This window comes from Acanthisitta chloris, unplaced genomic scaffold (assembly GCF_000695815.1).
Source record: "Acanthisitta chloris isolate BGI_N310 unplaced genomic scaffold, ASM69581v1 scaffold4388, whole genome shotgun sequence".
Taxonomy (NCBI): Eukaryota; Metazoa; Chordata; class Aves; order Passeriformes; family Acanthisittidae; genus Acanthisitta; species Acanthisitta chloris.
Window position 1 is genome coordinate 190,800 of NW_008686385.1, and position 24,549 is coordinate 215,348.

General features: G+C 36.4%; 1 protein-coding gene across 1 annotated transcript in view; it reads right to left on the reverse strand.

The window, feature by feature from the left end:
- LOC103807365 (chromosome unknown open reading frame, human C8orf34) overlaps positions 1-24,549 on the reverse strand; it is a gene marked incomplete at its 3' end in the record, with an annotated part of 112,138 nt that overhangs the window by 63,940 nt on the left and 23,649 nt on the right. The window contains exons 4-6 of the mRNA XM_009080091.1: positions 24,482-24,510; positions 18,221-18,390; positions 13,819-13,985 (exon numbers count right to left, since the gene is read on the reverse strand). Of these exons, the coding sequence (XP_009078339.1) occupies positions 13,819-13,985; positions 18,221-18,390; positions 24,482-24,510 (366 nt within the window). The remainder of the gene's footprint in view (positions 1-13,818; positions 13,986-18,220; positions 18,391-24,481; positions 24,511-24,549) is intronic.

The following is a 24,549-nucleotide window of genomic DNA, read 5'->3' on the forward strand; positions in this document are numbered from 1 at the left end:
CTTCTTAGTTTCCACAGTGATCAACATACACTTCATAGGTTAATTGCAAAAACTGCATGTGCATCCAAATTTAAATAAAATTTAAAAAAAAAATAAAAAAATAAAAAAAACAAACCAACAAACTGTGCCTGTTACTCCACTGTCTTTTGAACCTACCAACTGAGTAGGAATTCTGTTAATAACAAAAGCTATTTTATTTTAAAGAGAAGTATCAAATTCTGAAAATTCTAAATGGCTGGAGACACTGAGCCCATTTTTTAATTTCTATACATTTACATTTTCTTTCAGAGTTTATTTTTCTGGCCTGTACACTGAAGTAATTTTTAAACCTTATTTTTGGATAAATATTTTATAGAAATAATGTCAGTTTTATTCCCAGGAAAAGGATACCATACTCACTGCAGCAAAACAGGGAATAATTCAATTAATCTTGTGGTAAGAGGATTAATCAAAGATGACCATTTTGGGTTTCACATATCTTTTGTTCCACACTAATTAGTTCATTTATCCCAATATAATTAACCATAGTTTTGTACAACATACTAATATATGTTCAATTTAATCATGTTACATCATATACTATGTCAGTCTTGGTCTCTAAATCATTTTCCAGCACTCTTTAAATGTCACCATTGGTAAGTCTAGCATTAACTACAAGCTAAGTTAATTACAAATGCTATAACATTCAGTTAAGTTCCAATGTATCACAACAAAGTTCATCCTCAAAAAAATTTAAACTTGGCATCCTTAGCTGAACATCAGCACTTCTTCTCCTTCCTACACATTTATTCCCTCTCCTGTACTTAAATAACTTCTTTGCCAGCAGATTTACAAAAATTGGGATAAATTACATATACAAGAGGGCAGCAGCAGCAGTCTTCATGAACAACAACTGTTGATATGATTCTGCCACATTTTGACAAGTGCTGCTCTCTGGGTTCACTTGCTTCTACATTAATCAAAATGACATAAACCAGATATTCACAATTTTTACAATTAGATGAATCATGCAGCAGGCTCACAGGACCACTGACCTAGACTTGGAAAATTTTGCAAAAAGAAACACATTTTGTTGAAGTGGACAAATTTGTGCAGCTTCAAAGATAGCCACTATAACACGGGCTATAACAGAGGCTTGTATAGCCTAATTTTTTACTGCATGTTTCAGCATTTCTTGGTTACATGGAAGATGCTTACCTTCTCATATGAAAATGTTACTTTTTAATTTAATATAAAAACCCTAAATTTCATGCTTATTTCCTTTGCATGTTTCTTTTAAATGATGCACACGTATCTATAATCAGAGCTTTGAAATTCATGTTCCTTGCAAAAAAGAACAAAAACCATTCTGTCACAGCTGACACTAGTGCGGTAAAGAATAATAGTTTCAAAACAGCTTATCAGTTCTTGCAGTCACATGCAGTCTTCAGCGTGAATTTGCATACAACTTTTATTAGAATAAAGCACCTATTTCATTTTTGTAAATTGTGAAAAGAAATATAACACAGGTTTATAGTATACCGATTTTTTCCCGTTTTCTTGCCCATATATTGTTTCTCTCCTGCAACGTTTAGCACTTTGTTCGCCTTTTAAACAGATTAAATCTAATCTACAATTAGATTAATCAACCCTTACAGAAAAACACCAGCGCCCCCTGGTGGACACAACTGCCCTTTGACAACAGGCTTCACTAGCCACACGAAAAATTCACTTCATCAATAACGATGGATCATTCCCTTGCTAGACATTCCTGTTTTCTAATCACCCAGTAGGCTGTGGAACTACATCTGTAAACTGGAGAAAAACTCTCTTGTTTACCCCAAACATTCACATTTGTGTCCATTTTTCCTAAAAATACATGAGACTTCTAACTAAGCTCTTTATTTTAGCTGCTTCTTTAAGAAGTAATCTCTTTGTAAATTAATTAGAGCTAGTAAATCACATTTATTATGTTGGCTGGTTATTCCAAAATAAACTGAAAACTGTTGTAAGCTCAGAATAAAACACAGAACACAGGAATGACGGGCTGAATTGCAAATAGACATAATAGTCCATACAATGTACAGGAGTACACTAATGCACTAAGGAACAGTGTCTTTGTTTTAGTAAGGCTGCTTGCAGGGCAAAGTCTAAGCTTGTTTCCATGCCACTCACAGTTTTGCACAGCTTTTTACACTGCAGATTCCTATAAAATGTAAGGTTATCAGACAAAAGTCTCACCTGAACATTATTCCCACTGGTATCATTGGAATTTCAGGGTAAACAGCAACCACAGCATCCAAGCTAAAAAGTCTTCAGAGTATAAATATTGGTGCAGGCTAAAGACATCACTGCAGCACCAATGAAATACAGAGTGAGTTGCAAATGCAGAGCAGTGTCTGGAAGCAGTAGGCCAAAAGCAGTTACCCCTAAGTCAGGAGCCTATCAGTTCACTTCTGGAACAGTATTCATTTCTGAAAGCAGAAAGTATCTGAGGCACATCTCAGAGTTTTCAGTGATGCATATGACAAGTCATTGTACCTATTATTTCCAGTGTGTTACAGGAAACTCCCTTCTGGAACTGGAAACTCTTCCAGGCTGTCACAAGTGGCACTAGCATTAGACTGAGTCAGTGCTGAAGAGTACTGCAGAAGATTAAACCTATACCAATCATTTTCAGAGAAAACCATGACTGTTTGAGCAATGAATTTTGAAGAAAACATAAACTGAGGCAGAGGCTTCAAAGTATCCTGACCAGGTTGTATAGCAGTTGAAAGAGACTAGGTGTTTCTGCCTCTGAGGTTCCCAGATGCCGTTCCTAGCACTAATCTTACCTAATCCTGTAGCTTCCTCTCCTCACTGTCCAAGATGCCAATGCTGTACACTTTTTCGGATTTTGGAGACATGAGGTTGTAGCTGATTGTCTGTAGAGTTTCTATCTGCCTTCATGTGCAATTTTGTGATGCTTCTTTGCACTGAATATACCCATCACACCATATTAGAGCAAAGTTTCCAGTTCTGCCTAAATAAATCCATATCCTATTTATTGACTATTTACTGATATTTTATTTAATTTTCTGTTAGGATTGTCTAGCTGTAGCCCAAAGGTTAATATTACACTTTCATCTAACCTGTAGGAACTGTTTGTTTCTTCTAGCTAAATACAGGTTTCTATCACACAGTCTGGGCTGCCTTCAACTTTGTGCTCAGAGGAATGACTTTTTCATCTATATTGTCATTCTCATATTTCCCAAAAATCTAGTCAGCTAGGTGTGTTTTCCAAGCTAAATGGGTCAAACTTATTATTTCTACTAACTTTTACTCACAGCACTTCACCTCCTCATTTTAACTTCCTGTTACTGCTCTCACAGCTGCTAAGCTACTTATTGACCTCTAAAACCTGCTACCATTTTTTAAAAATTACTTGTTCTGAAGAGAAGGCAAAAATTGGAAGCCACTCACTACCACTTATTTAGATAATTTCAGGCATTTCAGTCCACACTAAGTGCTCAGGAAAGGTAAACAACTGTAATGGGCTGTAATTACTTGTCTAGGTCATTATATATTAACTTTCTATCTGTGTAATTTTAATATTAACTACTTTGGTGTATCAACTTCTAAAACATCATATAAAAATATATTTACTTCTTAGGGTTTAACTGGACACTACTCTCCAACCTTTTTCTCCTCTCCTTTCATCTGTTTTTCTTCCTAAGCAAAATCAACACTTTGGTTTTGAATCAACCTGCAGCTTCTCGTTTCCCTGCCACATTCTGGAGATAACCATGAGGTTTTACAGAACTTTGGCAGTAGTAAAGGGTTAATACAAATCTCATCAGTAAATGAACCTACCTTCTGGATGACTGAACTTGTAATCAACTACTGGTAAGTTAAAAGCACAGCTTACACTTCTAATACTTGTTACCTATTTGAAACTGCCTTTTTATGTTAAGTAATATAGATCTGAGAGGAATCAGGAAATAGAACAATCATTCATTTCTGTTTTCATGACAGATATAATTCTTATACAAGATATCTAAGCCATCAATATTTTAAACTCCTCTGCTTGTCTTCTAATTACACAGAAAGTATCGTATTTCATTACCTATTTTACTTTCGTTAAGTCTTGATCTAATCTCTTTGTCTCAGCCTGTATGTTTTGCACAGTAGTTTACTCAGATATAGACCAACATTAAGTTTCTCCTTATTTCAAGTATATTACAAGTAGAGCACAACAAAATTGCATGTTAGTGGCCTGTGGCCCTCTCTACACTAGCAATTCATAGAATCATTCAGTCTCAGAAGGACCTCAGAAGGTTTCTGGTTCACTTTTCTGCTCAAAGTAGGGTCACCCAAGATGCTTAGGGTCTTACCCAAGTGAGTCTTGAAAACATCTAAGGTCAGTGACTCCCTGGGCAACCTGTTCCAGCAGTTAAGTATTCACATATTAATTATTTTATTCCCTTTTATATTTAATCAGAATCTGGCCTGTATCAATTTCTGCCCAGTGTCACTCACCCTCCTGCTGTGTACCTCAGTAAAGAGTGTGGCTCTTTTCAGGAGTCTCCACTCAGGCACTGGGAGGCTGAGTTCCCTCAGCTTCACCCCACAGATAGGACTCCTACTTTATGAATGCTGGACAGTCTTAAAAGGGATGTCATATGCTCTTAGGTGCTATATTTGCTGCAGCATAACTTATGCAATCTGTTTACTATCACAACTTATATCTTGTATGCTACTCCATGCCTTTAATTTTATTTTTTTAAAGGGCTATAAGAAAACACAAGCTGTAAAAACAGAAGGAATCTCCCCATGGAAATGGAAACACCTGTAGTTGTTTAACTATCCTTGTATCTCAAAATGGTTATATCCCATCACATCAAAGTAAATAGATCTCCTGCAGCAGCTGAAGCTTCAGGAAACCTGAAGTTCCCATTTGACCCACATTTTGCTCATGACATTTTGCCATGATTTTTAATTTTTTTTTAATAGCCTAGAGGAAAAAAGCAAGGTAAGGCTCTATTTTTCTATTCATTCTCCTAACTGTACTATCACTTCTTCTCTAAATCACAGGTATTTCCTCTAATTTCATTATTTTAGCCTTAGTAGACAATATAACACTTATATGAGATATCAGATGTACTAGTACATTGTTGTTTCTACTGGGAATACTAGTTATTCTGAAATATCCCACTGCAGAAAAATCTGTGACTAAAGCTCTAATATTATCCTCCCAGGCTGTTACAGTACTTGTCAACTCCAATTTTATCTCGCTAGGTCTCATACTAAAAAATGGCAGTTTTACAGTCTAAGAAAATATATTAGTCTGGTTACTTCCTCTCAATTAAATTATCCACCTAATTCTCATTCTCTTTCTCATACTTACAAATCAAGTATTGCAAATCTGTGAATCTAAACCCAAATAATTAACTCCTTATTAACAACTAAGTGATCAGTCTTCTGGAGTTAATAACACTGGTAGTGTCCAGTGTGACATAAACATTTCAACCCAATTTCCAAAGTAACAAAGTCACATTCAGCATTCCCTACTCATTTTCTGCCATTCAGAAACTTGCCAGAGTTTATCTATATCTTTTGAATATTCCTTCTATTAGTTCTGCATCAATAAACTGTAGGGACAATTGTGAGTTATACTGATTGTTAAACTGGATGTCAAGTCTTAGCACATGCTAATCTTACAAGCCAAAATGAAAAGTTGGCTTTTACTAACTGGTTGTATAGATTCCATTTGGGTTTGTTTTCATTGCCCCTGACAATCCACTAATATTTACAGGGCACTGATTTTTGGTACTGGTTTTGATGGTGGTTCGGTTACCAATTCATATGATTTGCTGCCTATAGATGCTGGAAGATATAACATCAGGTGCTGTGTTATCATGCCACATGACAAACAACTATCCTGCAGAGGCCAATTAATTTGAACACAAAGCATGGCCTTGTAACAATAGAAATCCCACCTAAAGGAAAATGGAGTAGTATCTACACAATTTTTACATCACCTTACCTTTAACTAACAGTATTTGGGGTAGGTGAGGTGGGAAATCCTGTATTAAAATGTACAGACTGTTGGAATGATCAAGAAGCAGTCTCTTTCCTGCCCAGAGAAAAGCCAAAGATATTTGGTCGATTTATTTAAAGAACAGAGACAAGGAATCAGCCCCCAGGAAATAACTTTTAATGTGATTTTCCCATACTATTCACAGAACAGGAATAATTAATGCAAGAATGAATTCATGAGTGATTTACTGGCAAAGAGGTATGTAAGAGTGTCACTTAAACAGTAGGTATAGAAAACACACCACCTAACTTCAAACAATAGGTGAAATACTTACTGTTTCAAGGCAAACTACCTATAAGTACTCTGTATGAAGTCCCTGAATTGTACCTAGTACTTAGTGATCAAATGCTCCATATCAAAGGACAGTTGGTTATGTGTAGGAGAGTGAGAGAACAGCAATGTATTAGATACCTGATTCCTCATTACTATGATGGCATGCATAAAATCCTAGCCCACAGCCCCATTCTAGCACTATCAGACTTGGGATCAACTCTATCATATACTCCACCTGAAACAGATACAAATTTAACTGATCTACTGAGATAAGAAAGATGCAGAAAACAGTTAAACTATGAAAAGGTGACTTTTTCTACTGCCATTGAGTCTTCTGACTTGCACAGGTCTTGCAGTATTTTGAGTACAGCTATGAATTTAAACCACACGCTTAGCTTTCATAAGACTTCTAAGTAAAATTTTCAAGCAGATTGAGCCTTTTCATGGCTTGTCACCTAAATGCTGACTCTTCCTTTGAGACCAGGACACAGCTCTGTGATTCTCAATTTCTGTAACAGCTTGATGATATGATTTATCGAAATACTCTTTGTTGCCTTCCAGAATCTATTAATATATGCTAGCTGGAGTTCTCATATAAATGATATCTATCTATATTGATAGATAACACTAATATACCTTCTACTCCCTATTTCTATTTTCTTTAATGGCAGAAGAAGGAGTAGCTGCCATCTCAGATTAATACATAAGTTATTGGTTTCTCACCAAACCCTGCTGAGAGTCATTGTGTTCCACCTGAGAAGGATGTAAGCTCATGTTTTGACAAGTGTCAAAACAATTTCACTAAATCATGTGAAATTAAGTTTCTAACATTAGGAATGTAACAAAAAATAAATATTTTGATTATGACCGAGTTCTGGTGATCACTTTACATGGCATATGACATCAGTCTTAGGGGAGGAAACAGGCTAAACAGTTTCAAATCTAACTCTTAATAGAAGCCACTAATATAAATGAACATCATAAAAAAAGAAGCAGTAATTAAAACCTACTTTAACATAGTAATTAGGAATAAACCACAAATAACTTATTTCTCAAACACATTAAGAGTGCCAAACTCAACTATTAAAACAAAATAAAACAGTAAAAGGAAGTAAATACTGTATAAACTACTGGGAAACAATGCATAACAAGTTTTGAATCATAATACTTACATAAGAAAGCAAGGTATTCATAATATTATAATAGAAATCCCTTATTTTTAGGTGCTTCAGATTCAACAAATATATTGTTTCGGAAATTTCATACTATCCACTAACTGTACTAGAACCTAAAACATCTCTATGCATTTTGAAATGTATATTAAACCCCCTATTTTCTGAAAGTGGCACTAAATTACAGTTTCAACAATTGGAAAGGCTTCACTAAGTAATGAATGTATCAGAAAAATATAATATGAATTTTTGAAAAAAGTGCTGTGGTGTTCTGTAGCACATGGCAATGGAATCACCTTTCCTACATGGATTTCCAACACCTTCCTCTCAACAAATTCTAGATTAGAAAGAAGGACAGAAAATCACATTTTAAAGTATTTCATTCATAGTTTTAGCTTGGTTCATTTTGTTTCATTCTTACTTTGTGTTGTTATATACACCAAATTCTGTCCAATATTATGAACAGCACTAGATTCAGTGTGGAAAACTTAAGAAATAATCTTGCAATAAATATATTTTATTTATTCTATTTTGTTATAATTTATATGTATGATTTTTAATATATAAATAAGTCTCTATGGTCATCCATAAATTTTTACTTCCCTGAGAGTTCTTACTGGCAGTAATTATCTTGTAAGCAACTTATCTGTATATAAAATAAAGGACAATTAATTCAGAAGAATGGATACTCTGGCAATTCAGAAAAACACAACACTTGTCAGCCAGCATGGATTTATGAAAAGAGGGTCCTGCTTGACCAACCTGATCTCCTATCACAAGGTGACTGACTTAGTGAACAAGGCAACGGCCATGGATGTTGTCTGCCGGGACTTCAGTAAAGCCTTTGACACCATTTCCCACAGCATTCTCCTGGAGAAACTGGCTGCTCATGGCTTTGGTGGGGGGGCCAACTGGCTGGCTGGCCATCCCAGAGAGTGGTGGTGAATGGAGTTACACCCAGTTGGTGGCTGGTCTTAAGTGGTGTTCTCCAGGGTTCAGTATTGCCCATGTTTAACTTCATAAATTATCTAGACAAGGGGATTGAGGGCACACTCAGTCAGTTTAGAGATGACACCAAGCTGGGCAGGTGTGTTGATCTGTCAAAGGGCAGGAAGGCTCTACAGAGGGTTCTGGACAGGCTGGATTGACAGGCCAAGGTCAATGGTATGAGGTTCAACAAGGCCAAGTGACAGGTCCTGCACTTTGATGACAACAACCCAATGCAGTGCAACAGGCCTGGGGAAGACTAGCTGGAAAGTTGCTCAGCAGAAAAGGAGCAGGAGGTACTGGCTGTCAGATGGCTGAACATGTGCCAGCAGTGTGTCCAGGTGGCCAAGCAGGCCAGTGGCATCCTGGATTATATCAGAACTACCGTGGCCAGCAGGACTAGGGCAGTAACCATTCCTGATCCTCAGCACTGGTGAGGCTGCACCTCAAATCCTGTGTCCAGTACAAGAAAGACATTAAGGCTCTGGAGCCTGTCCAGAGGACAACTGGGGAAGGGTCCAGAGCACAAGTTTTATGAGGAGCAGCTGAAGGAGCTGGGGTTGTTTAGCCTGGAGAAGAGGAGACTCAGAGGAAACCTTATCGCTCTCTACCACTCCCTGAAAGGAGTCTGTAGCCAGGTGGAAGTCGGTCTCTTCTCCCAGGTAACAAGAGATAGGACAAAGCCTCAAGTCATGCCAGAGGAGGTTTAGACTGGATATTAGGAAAAATTTCTACACAGAAAGAGTTGTCAATCATTGGAACAGGCTGCCCAGGGAAGTGGCTGAGTCACCATCCCTGAAGGTATTTAAAAGATGTGTAGATGTGGTGCTTAAAGACATGGTTTAGTGGTGGACTTTAGGTACAGGCTTAAAATAAAATTTGCTTCCTTGTGCAGACTGTAAACAAATGACATTTTAAACTCTTGCATATCACTATATTCAGTACATATGTATTTCTTGAAAATTAATCATTCTTTTGAAGCTTTTTATTAGCTCATGTAACTTATTTCAACTCAAGAGAAGCTAGTATCTCTAATTGGTTTTCTCCCTCCACTTCAGCAATATGAAGCACAATCAACTTCACTTTCAACCCATTTTATGCTTATCTAACCAGAAACTGCAACAAATGTTGCAATGTGACTAATTGAATTAATAATTCATTCTAACCTTACAAACACACTCTTATTTATTCTAAGCTTACAAGCACACTCTTAACCAAACAACAAAACTTACTTAGTTTACTGGAATTTATTGTCAGTCTCAAAATTCTATGTAAACATCAAACACCTCTAGTATTGCTGACAGTAAAATGCAAGAGCAGGATTCCATTAGGACTTAAAACACCAAATCCCTTTCTTTGAATAACAAGTTAGAGCTTTGCTTATACTCAGATCAACCAAAATATTCCCACAGATGCTGCTGTCTGTTAGCAAAGGACAACGAGATGAACTGAAATCAATTAACTTCATGAATGACATTAAACAGACCTGCACATCTCCCATGCTCAGTGACTTTATATATTGGCAGAAAAAAAAATACTGACTATGGTATTTGTCAATTTTTTTACCTCAAAAAGCTATTTAAATCCACACCTGATGGAGTCTGAGTGTTCTTCTAATGGAGATCTGTTACACACACTTCCACCAGTGCACTACACTGAAAACTTTGCAAGGTATAGTATAGCCAATCTCTGCATGCAGAGAAGGCCTCCTGTCTTCCAGTGGTGTCAGCTTCTGTGCATGCAGATGCACACAGCAGATGCCCACTGGTAGTTTTGCCAATTTCCCAATAGCTTCCACAAAAAGAAGACACAGCAAAAGGGAACACGATGAGCAATTCACACAGTTTTCTCCCACACAATCATTCTACTTAAACCCCAAAAAGCCAGGTTATGGGTCAGAAAACTGTTCTGAAGATGTAGCACAACTCACATGTTGTCTTTCCCAGGGCCTTGTACCTCTTTTCTGGAAAAGGATGCATTCTAGTCACATAATGGAGAAGTTCTTGTTCTGCTGGGAAAGACAACACAGGAACAAACTGCTGCTAGTATTAATATAATTTATCATGTCTAGAGTCAGCATCCTGCATGTTCCCAAAGACCTTTAGGAAACAGGGAAATCAGGAACATCTATTAAAATTAGAGGAAATGTACTGAAAGAGAACTGCAGATTGCTCATCCTTTCATTAAAGCATTCAGAGACTTATTAGAAAAGCAGTATAGACTATTTAAGGGGTAGACTACCAGCCACAGAGCTACTGTCTCATCATACAGGCAAAGGCAATCTCCACTTAATTCTGTTTATCTCCTCCTGTTACAAAATGTAAATATATCACCAGCCAATCTTTCAAGGGTGTTACAATAATTAAGTAATTAACATTTAGAAAGTTCTTGAAGAAAAAAAGAAATTCAAAAGACTAAAAGTGTTACTAAAGCAAACAGAAGATATCAGGTATCTCCTAAAGCAATAATTAAAATGTTTATTATTACTTAAAGTGCATTTCTGTTTTTCAAGATTCTGATTTGTTACTGCACAGCAAGAATTACACATAATAAACATGAGGCAGATGATCACTGAACTTTCACTTACGATTTCTGCTTTACGGAAAAAACCACTATTTCTGTGAAACCAGCTCTTAAGGAACGAAGATAGGGTTTTACAAGTCTTAATGCTCTGAACACTTAAATTTAGCTCAGATATAAGATTATTTGCATTGAAACCATAGAGGCTGCTACTACAGAGTTAACTATTGTGTAGCATCTATTAACATTTTTAATACCGTGAGCATGCATAAAGATTGGGCAACAACAAGAAATCATTGCTTGAGCATTATGACTAAATATAATGGACTCATAGAATCCTTTAGGTTGGACAAGAACATTAGGATCATCAAGTCCACTCACTGCCCTAGCACTGCCAAGTCCTACACTAAACCACATCTACGTATCCTTTAAATACCTCCAGGAATGGTGACTCAGCCACTTCCTGGGCAGCCTGTTCCAATGTGATGACCTCTTTCATGAAGAATTTTTTTCCTAATATCCAGTCTAAGTCTACCCTGGCATGACCTGGGGCCTTGTTCTTTCGCTTGTTTGCTGGGAGAAGAGACCAACCCCCACCTGACTACAACCTCCTTTCAGGGAGTTGTAGAGAGCAACAAGGTACCCCCTGAGCCTCCTTTTCTCCAGGCTGAACAACTCTATTTCCCCCAGCTGCTCCTCACAGGACTTGTTCTCTATATCAGTATTCTGTAAAACAACACAGAATGTCTTTTTCATCTTCCTTACTTGTACAAACCTCAAGAATGTATATCTAAGTCCGAGTGTGCCACAAAAAGTCTATTACTATGTGTATGTTCATGCATAGCAATATACTTAAACAGTTATAGTCTTAATCAAATGATTTTATAAAACCAAATGAGTCATGCTTTGGTGATTGTACAATCAAGATTCACAGCAATTTCAGGGAAAATAACAGTTCAGTCCTCTCCAATAGACATCAGTAAGATACTGAGAGAATAACAAGATTTCAAAGCCTCAATGGACTTCAGCCAAATATGAAAGACAGCTTAAGCCCAAACATCACAGAATTCCAAAAAGGCTGTAGACTTTCACAAAGGACTACTTCAGCTCCTGATTTACAGGAGATTTACAAATTGTAGATTCACAAAACACAATACTTGGTATTATGATGTGTACCGAATGAGCCCCTTGATAAAATTTTAAGTCGCAGACTTCAACTGCATTATCCTTTTAAAAACACGTGATCTTACAGTTACAGTTCTCAGCTTTCTGAAGTCAGGAAGATCATTCCACTGTGATGTTATCTGTCAGTAGTCTGTTGCAGCCACCTGCTTAACTGAACACACTTAGAAAGTTAGCAGTGTGTGAACGGCCTCCTATGTACCTTATACATAAAGAGTGATAACTGATATCAGATTGCAGCTCCATAACATTCCTTTTCATCTGCGCATATCTATTTCTTTTGAAACAGATAACAGTGTAATCATTTCTTCTATTTGGAATGTTTCATTCTAGCTAAAACCTTGACTGACAATTTTGATGGGAATCCTAGGAGATGAGGTTTTTTAAAAACAAAATATACCAAAAGTCAGTTTTGTGCTTTTAATATCTAAATAAATCAACCAAACTCTGAAAACAATTCTCGTGAACACACAAAGATGGAAGCTTGTGTTCTGCAAAAACCTGCATTATAAGCAGTGTATGCTTTAAATCACCTACTATAAACAGGAGAATTTGTTTTCCCAGAATCTTGACTTAGAAGCATGAGGTTTTGTAATTTTTAAAGAAAGGGCTGAATAAACAAACAATACTGAACTCTAAAGGGAACAAATCAAAAAGCTATATGCAACAATGCCCTGCAATTCAGTGATGGCAGAAAGCCATGATCTGAAATTAGTTATACTGCATATAAGCAATATAAAAAGCATCAAAGCAGATAATGGATTAATGCAGTACATAATAAAAAATTTCAATCCCAGTATCAAACAGTTACTGACCTAGAAAATATAGCAATGAAAAATACCTATATTTGCTGAGAGAAACCAAAGTTCTTTATGTTACCTTCAAAAGAAAAGAAAACACCCTTCCCATTTAACACAGTCATATCCTCAAATTTTGAGCAGTTCTGCAGGATGTAACCTAGCCATTGTAACAAATATAACACACATGCTGTCAGCAAATTGTGAAATGAGAATTAAAATAAAAGCCAGTTTTTCAGAAGCACAGCATTTAATACAAAGATGTGCATATTGAGCTTTCTGACACTGGTAGTTAATATAACATGGCTATATTATGATCACTACAAGCACAACTACTCATCAAATGTGCCATGATTTTGCCTCAGAATCACTTATATAACACCCTATGAAACTCAGAGGTCCTCTTTGTGAACTTTCTTAGCATAAGCTATTTGTAGCTAGTACATCTCAAATAAAATCCACTGAAGCTAAACCTGATACAGCTAAGAAGAGCCAGATGAAACACAGTGAAGCTGATTCTGTTCCTTGTGCATAAATACATTCTCCAAGCAGAACATGTAAGTGATTTATGTAGGAAACCAAATGAATTACTTTAAGCACCTGAGGCATTTTATATTTCATGGGATTTTGATGCAGCTGGCAGTTTATTCACACACATTTATGGTCTTCATTATATTTTTCCCAAAAGTTTCAAGTTAAACTCCATGAACCTTCACACAGCTGCTGGATAATTTATCTTCAAACATAGGGAGCAGTTTCTCACTGATCTGACTGTGTATTACACTTATAATAAAAAAAATCAGAAAATACAGATAATTATTGCAGTTACCCAGTAGTTCCATTGCATCATCTTCATTGTCAATATCTTCTTCAGTTACAGACGGAGCTGTGCTTTGAGCAGAATCAAAGGAGTCCTGAGAAAGCATGGCAGCCAGCAGTTTCTTATGTTGCTGCTGTTGATGTTTTAGTCCTTTGGTCTTTGGCTCCATTTTTAAGCTGTGAGGGAGGAAAGCACAATTTTCTCTTACTGGTACTCTCTTCAAAATATGTCACACATTTGTCAAATTACATAGTGCCTGATGTCTTCCAGATCTGAAGGCAAACACCATCGGATCACACATAAACCAACCAGTCATCACTCATTCCCCAATCATTGAATGTTTTAAATCAGTTTGTGTTTTCAGTTCCTATTTAAAGTTTTGATTGAATCTGGGAAATTTCCAATTGTCTTTGTGGGCATTAATCAAGTATAAATAAGCTACATATATAGAACAACAGGACATCAATTACTAATCAGTATTGCTAAGGCATTCATTGCATAGCAATGAAGTTGACACAAAGAACTGCTCCCTTAAGTGGCTGTGATACCATGATCCCATAGGATAAAGGACTACATATTTATGAAAATTCTCATGGTTTGCTGACTTGTGTCTCTAACCTAATTAACAGAGAATTGCAACTGCACAGAAGTTAGCAGAAGGGTCTAAAAGCAGGACTTGCTACAGTTTGCCATTTCTGATTCCTTATAGATTCAACATAAAGACAACAGCAAGAAGTTTGGTGCCCCACATGAAGGTATCAGCAACACCTCAAGACTGTCCTTACAGTCTGTTACAGGAAGGCAGATCTGTTGCAAATACATGAAATTTAGTATAACCAACAGTAGTTCATTTCCCCAGCAAAGATAAACATTTATGAGACGAAGTGGACTTTGGAGATGAAGAATGGGCTTTTAGTTTAGGACACCAAGTTATGCATGGGGCCTCTGCAAACCCTAGTTCATTCCAGGTTCTAAGAGACTGTAATATCATATTTAAAATCAATCAAATGCCTCACCGTGTACATACATTATCCCTTGAGGAAGACTCCCAAGAGCCTTGCATCTCCTCAGAATTCCTCCAAGAAATTTTTAATGTAGAAAACTACTAGCGGCGACTTGGAAATGAGTTTAATCCCATTTTCACTGTGTTCAAATTTCTGAAAGATGAGCTCAGTACCAGAGGGATTGCCATCAGCACTTTTCTATGGTCTCTTATCACTTATTAATGCCTTGCCTTGCTTTCTTACAGCAGCAACAGAGAGCAGGACAAAACCAGTGACAAACACAGTATTTCCTCTGTAGCAATCCAGAACATTAAGCGCAAAAAGGTGACCCTTCATCCATTTGTAAAGACATCACTCATACAGCTACCTCAGACTGGCTACACAGTCCTTCCCAGTCAAAGCGGTAGTGACATCTGTGCTTTCAGTTGCTCTTTTTTAAAAATTCTTTATTTGAGTAACTGGGCCTGGCTTTCAAATATACAATGTCTGCTTCCATTGCTCATAATCACAGGAATGTATGTTTCTAAGGAGGAAATAACAGTTCTTTCCCACTGTCTAGTACTGAATAGAGCTAAAAATGAGGATTACAGTTGCAAAGGCAGAAAATCAGACTACTCACAGATTCCCAAGTATCACACACCACGTATGTTCACTATGATCTCCTTTATGATGAAAAGACCAATACCAAAAAAGGGCATGTTATCAACAGACCAGTGACCCATAGGAATATGGTGTTCTCTGCAGTCCATTCTATCCCTTAAAGAATGTTGTGAACCTGTAAGGACCCAGGACTTCCCCAAACAGAAAAAATCTTGCACACTATGGTCTGAGAAAACAATATGAGTCGCATGACGCTTGTGATAATTACTCTACCAGTGATCTGTTAATGTCGAATCCTCTGGATATTTGTATAGTGTTTTATTTATGTAGCACTTCCTTATGTTTAGTGACAGGTAAAAGAAAACAGATTACCTGGAAATTATAGGAGAATTACAGTTTTCACTTTCCTGTTCTTATACTATGACTTTGGACTAGTTTTAAGAGTTTTCTGGCTTATCACGTAAATCCTGATAAACAGTGAGCAATAAACTATGACTCTTTATTAAAAGCATTGCTAAATAAAATTTAAAACATATACTTGGAAACTTGTAATGTGAATTTCTAATTTCTCCCTCTTTCATTTGCCAGGTAAAAATCTAACTGAATTATTTTAGGTTACATTAACCATGAAACAGATGAATTAAATACAAATGAGGTAGCCAAAAATTCTTTACAACTGCTAACTTCACTCTTAAAAGAGTTTCGCTTAATCTTGTAAAATATACTATCCCCACTACTTTCAGATCTACTAGGCATACACTACATTAAAACTAAGTTACTACCTAGTACTTGTTTCATGCATTTGGCATATTGTCAATTCCAAATTCTGCTAATAGCACTTTAATTCACAGTAACACTGCATCAGGCCTTGAAGCAACGGCTAGTTATTAGTGAACTATTATTACATATTCAGATTAACCTTGATCAACATGGGTCTTTTAAACTTCCATAAACTTCAATTTTAGTATCACCACTATCTTGAACTTCTGCAACTGTATGATTCTTTTGCAAGACTGCAAATATGCTTTTATAAATGCCTTACAAAAACTGATGAAATGCTAATGAAGCAAATAATTATCCCAGACATAAAATCAGTCATCCAGTGTAAATCCATATGCTGCATGTAATTTAGTAGTTATTCATTTCCACTGAAAATCAGTACTCCCACTTAACGATACATATTTTTCAATAGGTCTTCAGAACATACTGCACCTAAAAACCAGAGATATCAGTATTCTATGAGTCTTTCCTGGCATCAAGTACCCCATATTCTCCTTATTCATATGCCAGGCAACATGATTTTGTGATGATATTCAACAAGACTTCTCGAATACTATTCTCAAAGCCATTAATCACATTTTTTAATCACAGCATTAGCTGTGAGGTTTCTCACAGCTTGTACCACCCTCTACAAAGAGAAAAATGCACTGCTTTGAATCATCTTTGTTACTCAAAACTAACCCTCTTTGCTCTCTTCTAGAGATTAGACAGAGATGCTTATTTCTGCTCCTTCCTATTGACAGAAGGAATACAATATCCTCGATTTGCTCTGCAACATGGAATAGATCTTTATTTAGCGTCTTTATTGGACTGCTGAATAAGAAAAAAGAAACCCAGGCCTGCACAATCAAGCTGCAGTGCCAGCTGCTGACTCCATTACTTTCCCAGGAGCTGCACTGGAAAGACCCAGGGTCTGAGCTATGTTGGTTCCCATCCAGCATCTGAGGGATCATTACTAGCTGCCACTACTTCTTTGAAATAGTAGTACTTGCAGCTTCCCCCACAATAATCTAATTAACAAACATTCCCAACATGAGGAAAGATAATGAATGTAGCCTGTAAGAGTACAGTAAGTGGCAGACTAGTTTACTTGTGACAGGGAGGTGAATTCCAAATTAGAAGGCACATGGAGGACACAGTGAAGGAGTACCTTAGACCTTTTCAAAGGGAAAGCAGAGAGTTTCTGCCTTCTTAAAAGAGGAAGAAAAAGGTGTCTGCTGCAGTCGAAGTACTAGTTATAACCCAGTAGAAAGGCTACAGGGCTGAGGGAGAAATGTAGGTGTTTAAGCCAATTAACAAAGGCAGTGCACAGGATTTACACTTTAAAAGAAAGGCATGAGTCGCTTTTAAAGCAAGGCTGGGAATATTTAACCTTCTGTGACAAACAGGTATCTTTAAATCAAGCAAAACCCTTGTAAAAATTATAATCTTTTCCATGTAGCTGAAGCACATTAACAAACAAACATACTCCTTCGCCCTCAGACAAGCACAATAAATCTTCAGAAGTTATTTACTGCAGAGAACACAATTTTCTCTCAAAGAAAAACTTGTTATTAACACCAAAATGCTTAGTATATCAATTAAGATGATTTTAGGAAGTCTTGTTACAAATAACATAGATACTGTTTCCCTTGTCTATATTTCCTTTAAATGAGAAAATCATATTCATCATTAAAGCATCCAGAAGATTAATAGCTACTACCAACCATGAAAAGGATTTGAAGTATGTGCATGAACCTATACATCACAAAATTATGACACAACGGACCCCAATCATGTCAGCACACACTTAGCTTTTTACACGGGAATAAAACCATGGGATTGCAAACGTGTGTGAAGTTAATCATATATAAAAGCATGAGAAGAAACCAGTCACATATTAATGACTTCCATTTTTTCTGCATGCTGTCACACTATGGCATGGGAATTAAAAAGCCCTGCACTCTGCTCTCAGAAATGGAGTTTTTGTTACAATGACACCACTGTTTCACAAAATATAAAATTTCTAGGCCAGACTAAAATCTCACCTTCCTCCAGGACTGCTGCTATCCTCACTGTCCCACTGCTCATTTTTATTTCTTGGTATTGGTGGCTGCAGCATCTCAGCAGCCAGAGGGTCTGCATCATTCTCTTCACGGCCAATCCATTCTCCAATCACACGAGGCCTGAGAAGTGGGGTGTTAAAACCTGTTGCATCCTGAAGAGAAATAAAAAATTAAAAACCCCCACTGTACTGCTCGTTCTCTACCACAGACATAAATACAGAAAAGAAGAAATTAAAAAAATTAAAATTCATTAAAAAAGTACAAAACAAGTAGAGTACATTATCTTTTCAGAGGGCTACAAAATACCCAGAAACAATCAGACTAATTAAAAGTTTCCCATTAACAAAATTACAAAATATATTTGCATACCTTGATTCCTCAAACCTTTCTTACTTCTTTCTTTTCAATTGCACAAAAATTATTATTTTTTTTTAAATAGATGCACAACTCTTTAAACCTTTACTGTATCAGGTCTGCTAAGTAACACATGAGGTCATTTGTATAAAGAACACCCCAGACAAAAGACTGTTGTAGACTAATAATATCACTCTTATTTGCACTATGAATTAATATAAAACTAATAACTACATCTGCATTTGACATTTTAAAAATAACCTTGCTGGGCTTTACATAATGTATCTTTCAATTCTGAAAACAGTATTAACATTTTAATAAAATGCATTTCTGAAACTAGTACTCATATCTCTAACCACTCACTGGAGGATGATAAGCTGGAAAGGATTACAAGAAGCAGGCAAAATGCAACTGATATATTCAAAACAATAGCAATAACTTGTAACATCATATTAGGAATTTAGATTAAAGAAACAAATAGTCCTTAAAAATTGTCTGAAAACATTCTGAAGTAGTGTGTATCTCTGTTCTCATTTTACTAGAACAGTTGTAGATAAAGGGTGATGTACAATAGCACAGTCAAACTAAAAAACACACCTGTATACCAGAAAAGGGATATGAAATTATGGGATAGGAGTATTAATTTTGTTTTAATTAAAGTCTTTTCTGGGCTAGCAAAGACATTTCAAACACAGGGTTCCTAATTAGGAGACATATATTCTATTCCTATCATTTAACGAGAGAAAATTTTGGGAAAGCAAATCCTTGGCTGTTACCTAGCTCAGTGCCTCAGTAAATATTCCTGCCATAAAACAATGCTTTCCAAATAAAGAGCATGTGGAAAAAGTACAGCAGAGTGATTATATAGCCTAGAAACCACATGTTCTCTCCCTCCAAAAAACAAACTGCTTTTGAAGTCTTTTCCTAATTGAGACAGATGAGGTAAAAGGATGGCTTGAAGTAGAGGCCTCTGTTGAAATGAAGGAAACAAAGGAAAAAAAGGGCTGCAACCTGCTTTCAGTATGAATATATTTACCCTGTTCTGGCTAGGCACTGTAATCTTGCTCAGCAGAACCCCAAGAGCTTCTATTTTGACAGATCCAAATGTGACCCAGGCCCTGGATCCAACTCACTCATCCTCATTCTTTTGTTCTGCTTTCTGCAATGTGCCTGTGACTGCATTACCGCACTCCGCTCTCCAGAGTTGTCCATCACTTGACTAACTCACTTTTACACAATGTCTGTTGTCTGCAAGAACCACTGAAAATTAAATGCAGGCAGTACAGATGAGAGAAATCTAAGGAAAACACCAAGGCTTAGAGGTTTTAGGCTACCTAACCACTGGTGCCCTCTTTTTATGTAATTACAAATATACATTTTCTGCATCTGCCTGGAGCTGTGTAATGTAGACTAGATGACAGTCACCTCTGGGCACTTGACAAGCAGAACTTCTCACAAGTGTGACTACCATTCTATGCTTATGAGCTTAGAAAAAAGATTATTTTCCTGCCCACAATGCCTTCATTACACAAGGTAATTACATTAGTTTCTTTAAGAACCATTTGTCCCCTTCTGAGGTTTAATCCTGCTACTCTAGCTATTTTCTCCCTTCCCTTTCTCCCTAGGATAATTTCTAATAATTAATAAAAATGGTTCCCGGAACTAGTTAAAGTTAGAATAACTTGCAGTGTCAATCTTGCTAAAACCTTTCAGTCCCGTAAGTGAAAAATGGAAAGCACCTAAAAAATTGCCTTTTTTTCAGTAACATAAATTTTTCCTGACACTGTACACTGCACCATAAACATATCAATAAGTAAACCATGAATGCTGTGACTGTCCTTGTTATGCTTCTTTCCTTCCTAGACATTTTAGGGATTAAAGTAGCATTTTCATACTCTATTTAATAGAAACATAACTTACACTACATAGTCATGCTTTGCCTCACTTTATCAGCTTCCTTTCCCTTTTGAATCTTGCTAGATTAGTATACCACAGTTTCAGTGACCTAATTTATTGTCCTCCTTTCAACTGTATAAGCAGCCACAGTGAAAATGGTAAATGGAGAATCACAGACAGCTTTATTCAGAACCCTAGGATGCTTATTTGGCACCGTATTTCAAAGGCTGCAATAAATTCAGATGAAGTATTCTGCTCTCAAGTTTTTTATAGTTTGGGGTTTCTTTTTTCAAAAAAATTAAACCTTAGAATCAAAACTGATTTCCAAATTCATATCCCCCCATAAATAACAGAAGAGACTGACAGCGACAGAAATATTTTCAGGACAGGTAGGTAATTTAAACTGCACTAAATGAACCATGAGGATTATTTTATGGTGCAGTCCAGGTGTCACCCACATATCCGTATCAGTGGCTACAAATTTGACACATTCAAGTTTCATTTACATGGTGACTAGGAGAAGAAGGAAAAGACTGAAGGACAGTTGAATCTCATCTTCATGTTGAGCTGAGATGTGGTTGCTGAATGCAACCTCTACCAGGGAGCACAACATTTGTATATCCATTTATTTATACATCATTCAAAAAGCTCAGTATTCCTAATTTCTGATACAGATTTTAAGGGAACCTCCATAGTGAGAAATACTTTTGGGCAAAAAGAATTTTGTTTCTTTTTATGACTTAACCAAGTTGTTTCCTTTGTTTTATTAATTATAACCTGTGTTCATTGTAGTAATACTACACATAAGAAGAAAGTATACCCTAGACAGCTTTTATGTTTTATGTTTAAGTATTTACATTGAGGGTCAAAATATGCCATGAATTTTTAGATCTTAGATCTTAGTCTGATTCTGGATCTCTAACTCTCAGGTGTCTCCCACTATAAATGTTTAATGTGACAAAAAGGCATCATTGGGAATACTGGACAAGTTTCATAATGTTATAAGATGTGTCACTCTTCAGTGTTTTTCTCTAGAATATTTTTCTTCAGCCTAAAACTCCATGATTGTCAAAGAAAGGCTAACATCCTAGCTCTCCTTTGCTTACATGAAATTATTTACATTAAAGTGTATAGTTTCCCAAAACTCTTCAATAGTTTCTGTTCAGTGGTAAGGAAGGTGAGTCAATTCAGGAATTCATATTACATTAACTATGCACTTTAGCCTTAAAACATGTGAGTCACAAGGCACCCCTCCTCATTCTCTTTCCTTACACACCATACTTGCAGTGCCAGTTACTGATTTCACATAGCTTCCATGGCCTGGAGAGACAGGCTGAATCATCAAGAGAGGCAGAACACCAAACTCTGCAAGTCTGAAGTAAAAGAGATGAAAAAGAAGGGAATCTATGCAATAAATCTGTTTTAATTGAAGTAAGTTTAGGATTTAATTTTTTTTTTAATGCTACCAGTGAACTGGTATTATTAGACTAAGTCAAACTGAAAGATTCCATTTTGACTGAAAGACTGACCTTGTCTGCCTGTATTCTCTCCACCTCTGTCTTGGACTAAAGCCCTGAGCACTGGCACAAAGCTAATAATAGCAGATATTTGACAAGAATCCATTTAAACGAAACACTCTTCCACAAAAATGAATGTAATTCAGAGCAAACTGGTTTTTCACATCCAAATGCTCAAGTAACTAAGCAACTAACTAATTAACTGGACTATTTGGAGGAGGAGTTACATCAACCAATGATACTGATTAAATACTCCCCTAACAGATAGAAGTCACTGAAGCCACAAAGAAATATTATTTTACAAAACTGCACAAGAAGCAAAACCAAAACAGCATACATATGCATTATCTGTTTTCTCCAGGTTCATAATCTAAACCACATATAAAACAGCAGGATTATGAGCCCTGTCCTAATCCCCCAAAATGTCCCTGATCATCAGGAAAATGAAGCAAGGAAGTGCATAATAGAACAGTTTATTATTGTACTTAGTTTTATGTCTCTCATAACATCTATGTGATGCCAATATTTTAACAGAACCCAAGGCCAAGTTTGGCCAGGCTATTCTAGACCCATGGCATGTACCTGAAGGGTTAAATGGTTAAACCACACATGAATGCTGTTTCAAAAATGATTAAGTGCTGCCACAGCCTAGACCAGGAAGCTCTAATATCAGTATTTATTTCTGGGAAAGGAATTACAACTTGACTAAATTTATATGTGAAAAATAAACATCCCTCAGGAACGTGTTCAGATGAAGTAGAATCAAATTCTGTTTGATATTAAATCAACCATCACAAGGTAGTTTTCGGCTGCTTTTGGCCCAAGCCAATAATGTACATAAAAACAGGTCACAGGAACATTTTGGGAATTAGCTTAATTAAAGCATCATTCCTAGGAGGCAGGATTCCACAGAATGGTCCTGGCTATGCTTATATTCCTAACACAGAACCAGATTTTATGTTCACTAATAGTCCTTAAGGGGTCAAACAAGAAATACAAATGAAGCTCACTAAAGCCTGTGGAGATGAAGAACTGCTCTTCTTCTCTACATCTGTGCTGAAAGCCTGATGAGCCACGCTGCACGAATGACGCATGTTAAGTGCTTAATTGTTTGGGGGTTTACTTATTTTACAAATAGCTTTTGACTTGTCAATTTTAAATTATAAAGTATATAGTAACAAAAAGAAAATTAACTTTTCACTCAAACAGGATCCTGAAGAAATTCCCCAATTATGTTCCCCACCTCAGTTTTCACACTGAATAATTCAATTTAAAATCCATGAATGTTTTTGAACAATAAGCTACCATAGTTTAAAAAAACCAACAGAAATTGTCACCTAAAAATATATGCAAAAAGTACATGATAACAGGCTCCAACCCCGAATGTTCCACAAACAGTATTTTATCGAGGTTTTTTTCAACAAACAAAACCAAATAGAGTTCTTCATAAGTATTCTTACAGGTACGGGTTCTAAAGGAAGGTCTTTCTAATTGTGTTTGTCATCACTTCTGAGCACAGTTATGAAAATAGTAGGAAGGCTTAGGCAATGGTTTTGAAATGGCAGCTGCATATGCACATGACTGCATCATAACAGTGATCTGTCTTGTCTAACTGGTCTTTCCTGCAGAATGCAGTGCAGGTATTTTATATGCACTTGTGTCAGAAAGATTTGTGCCCTCGTTTTACCATCAGAAAGGAAAGATATTTTTTAAAAATATATTCTATATTAGGCATTACTCCTGCATCTTATATACCTTTTGATCTCATTTCCCTGACAGCAATGGTTTCAGACACCAAGAACACAAACCAAGATTCTTGGCACTAGAAGTGTACTGCTGTTCGTTGGTGAGAATAAAGAAGATAAAGATGTTCTTTTCCTTTCAGTACTTTTAAAAATCAGCCTGATTACTCTTTCAGCATAGTTTATCACAGCTAAAACTAAAATTCATGTTAATTGTGTAAGGTAATGAAGGGACCAGAACAGAGATCATTGTTGCATTCGGCAAAGAGGTAAAGACAGATCTTTATGCCCAGTGCATTCCTGATCAAATCTTGGAAGGAAAAATAATTCCTAAATATTCTTATAAATCATATCTGGGAATGCAGAATTCGTGACTGCGTGAATAAAAGGTATTTACAGCTAAATGTTTCCAAAAGTACATGTATTAACCCAACAGACTATATTAAGCAAAGGGTGTCAAGATCAAAAAGTATTTTCATAGCCTCATTGAGAATCTCGTAAAGTCAGTAAGATTTTTTTTTTTCCCTTACTTGACAGCTCATCCTGGATCAAGCTGTTAATACATCCACATACAGTGTACTTACCCGTATAGCTTTCCGTACCCAAACCTCCTCTGAACCCAACAGAACTGAAGTGTGTATGCCAGGACTGGGAGATTCAGCTCTCATTGCTTAAAATTATCACAATCATCTGTTTCTTTGTACTGTTCATTAGGCATACCTTATCAATCTTACCTTATCAAGTTCATCAGAAATAGCAATGCCTGAAAACAAAACAGATTAAAAAATAAAAAGATTTAGAA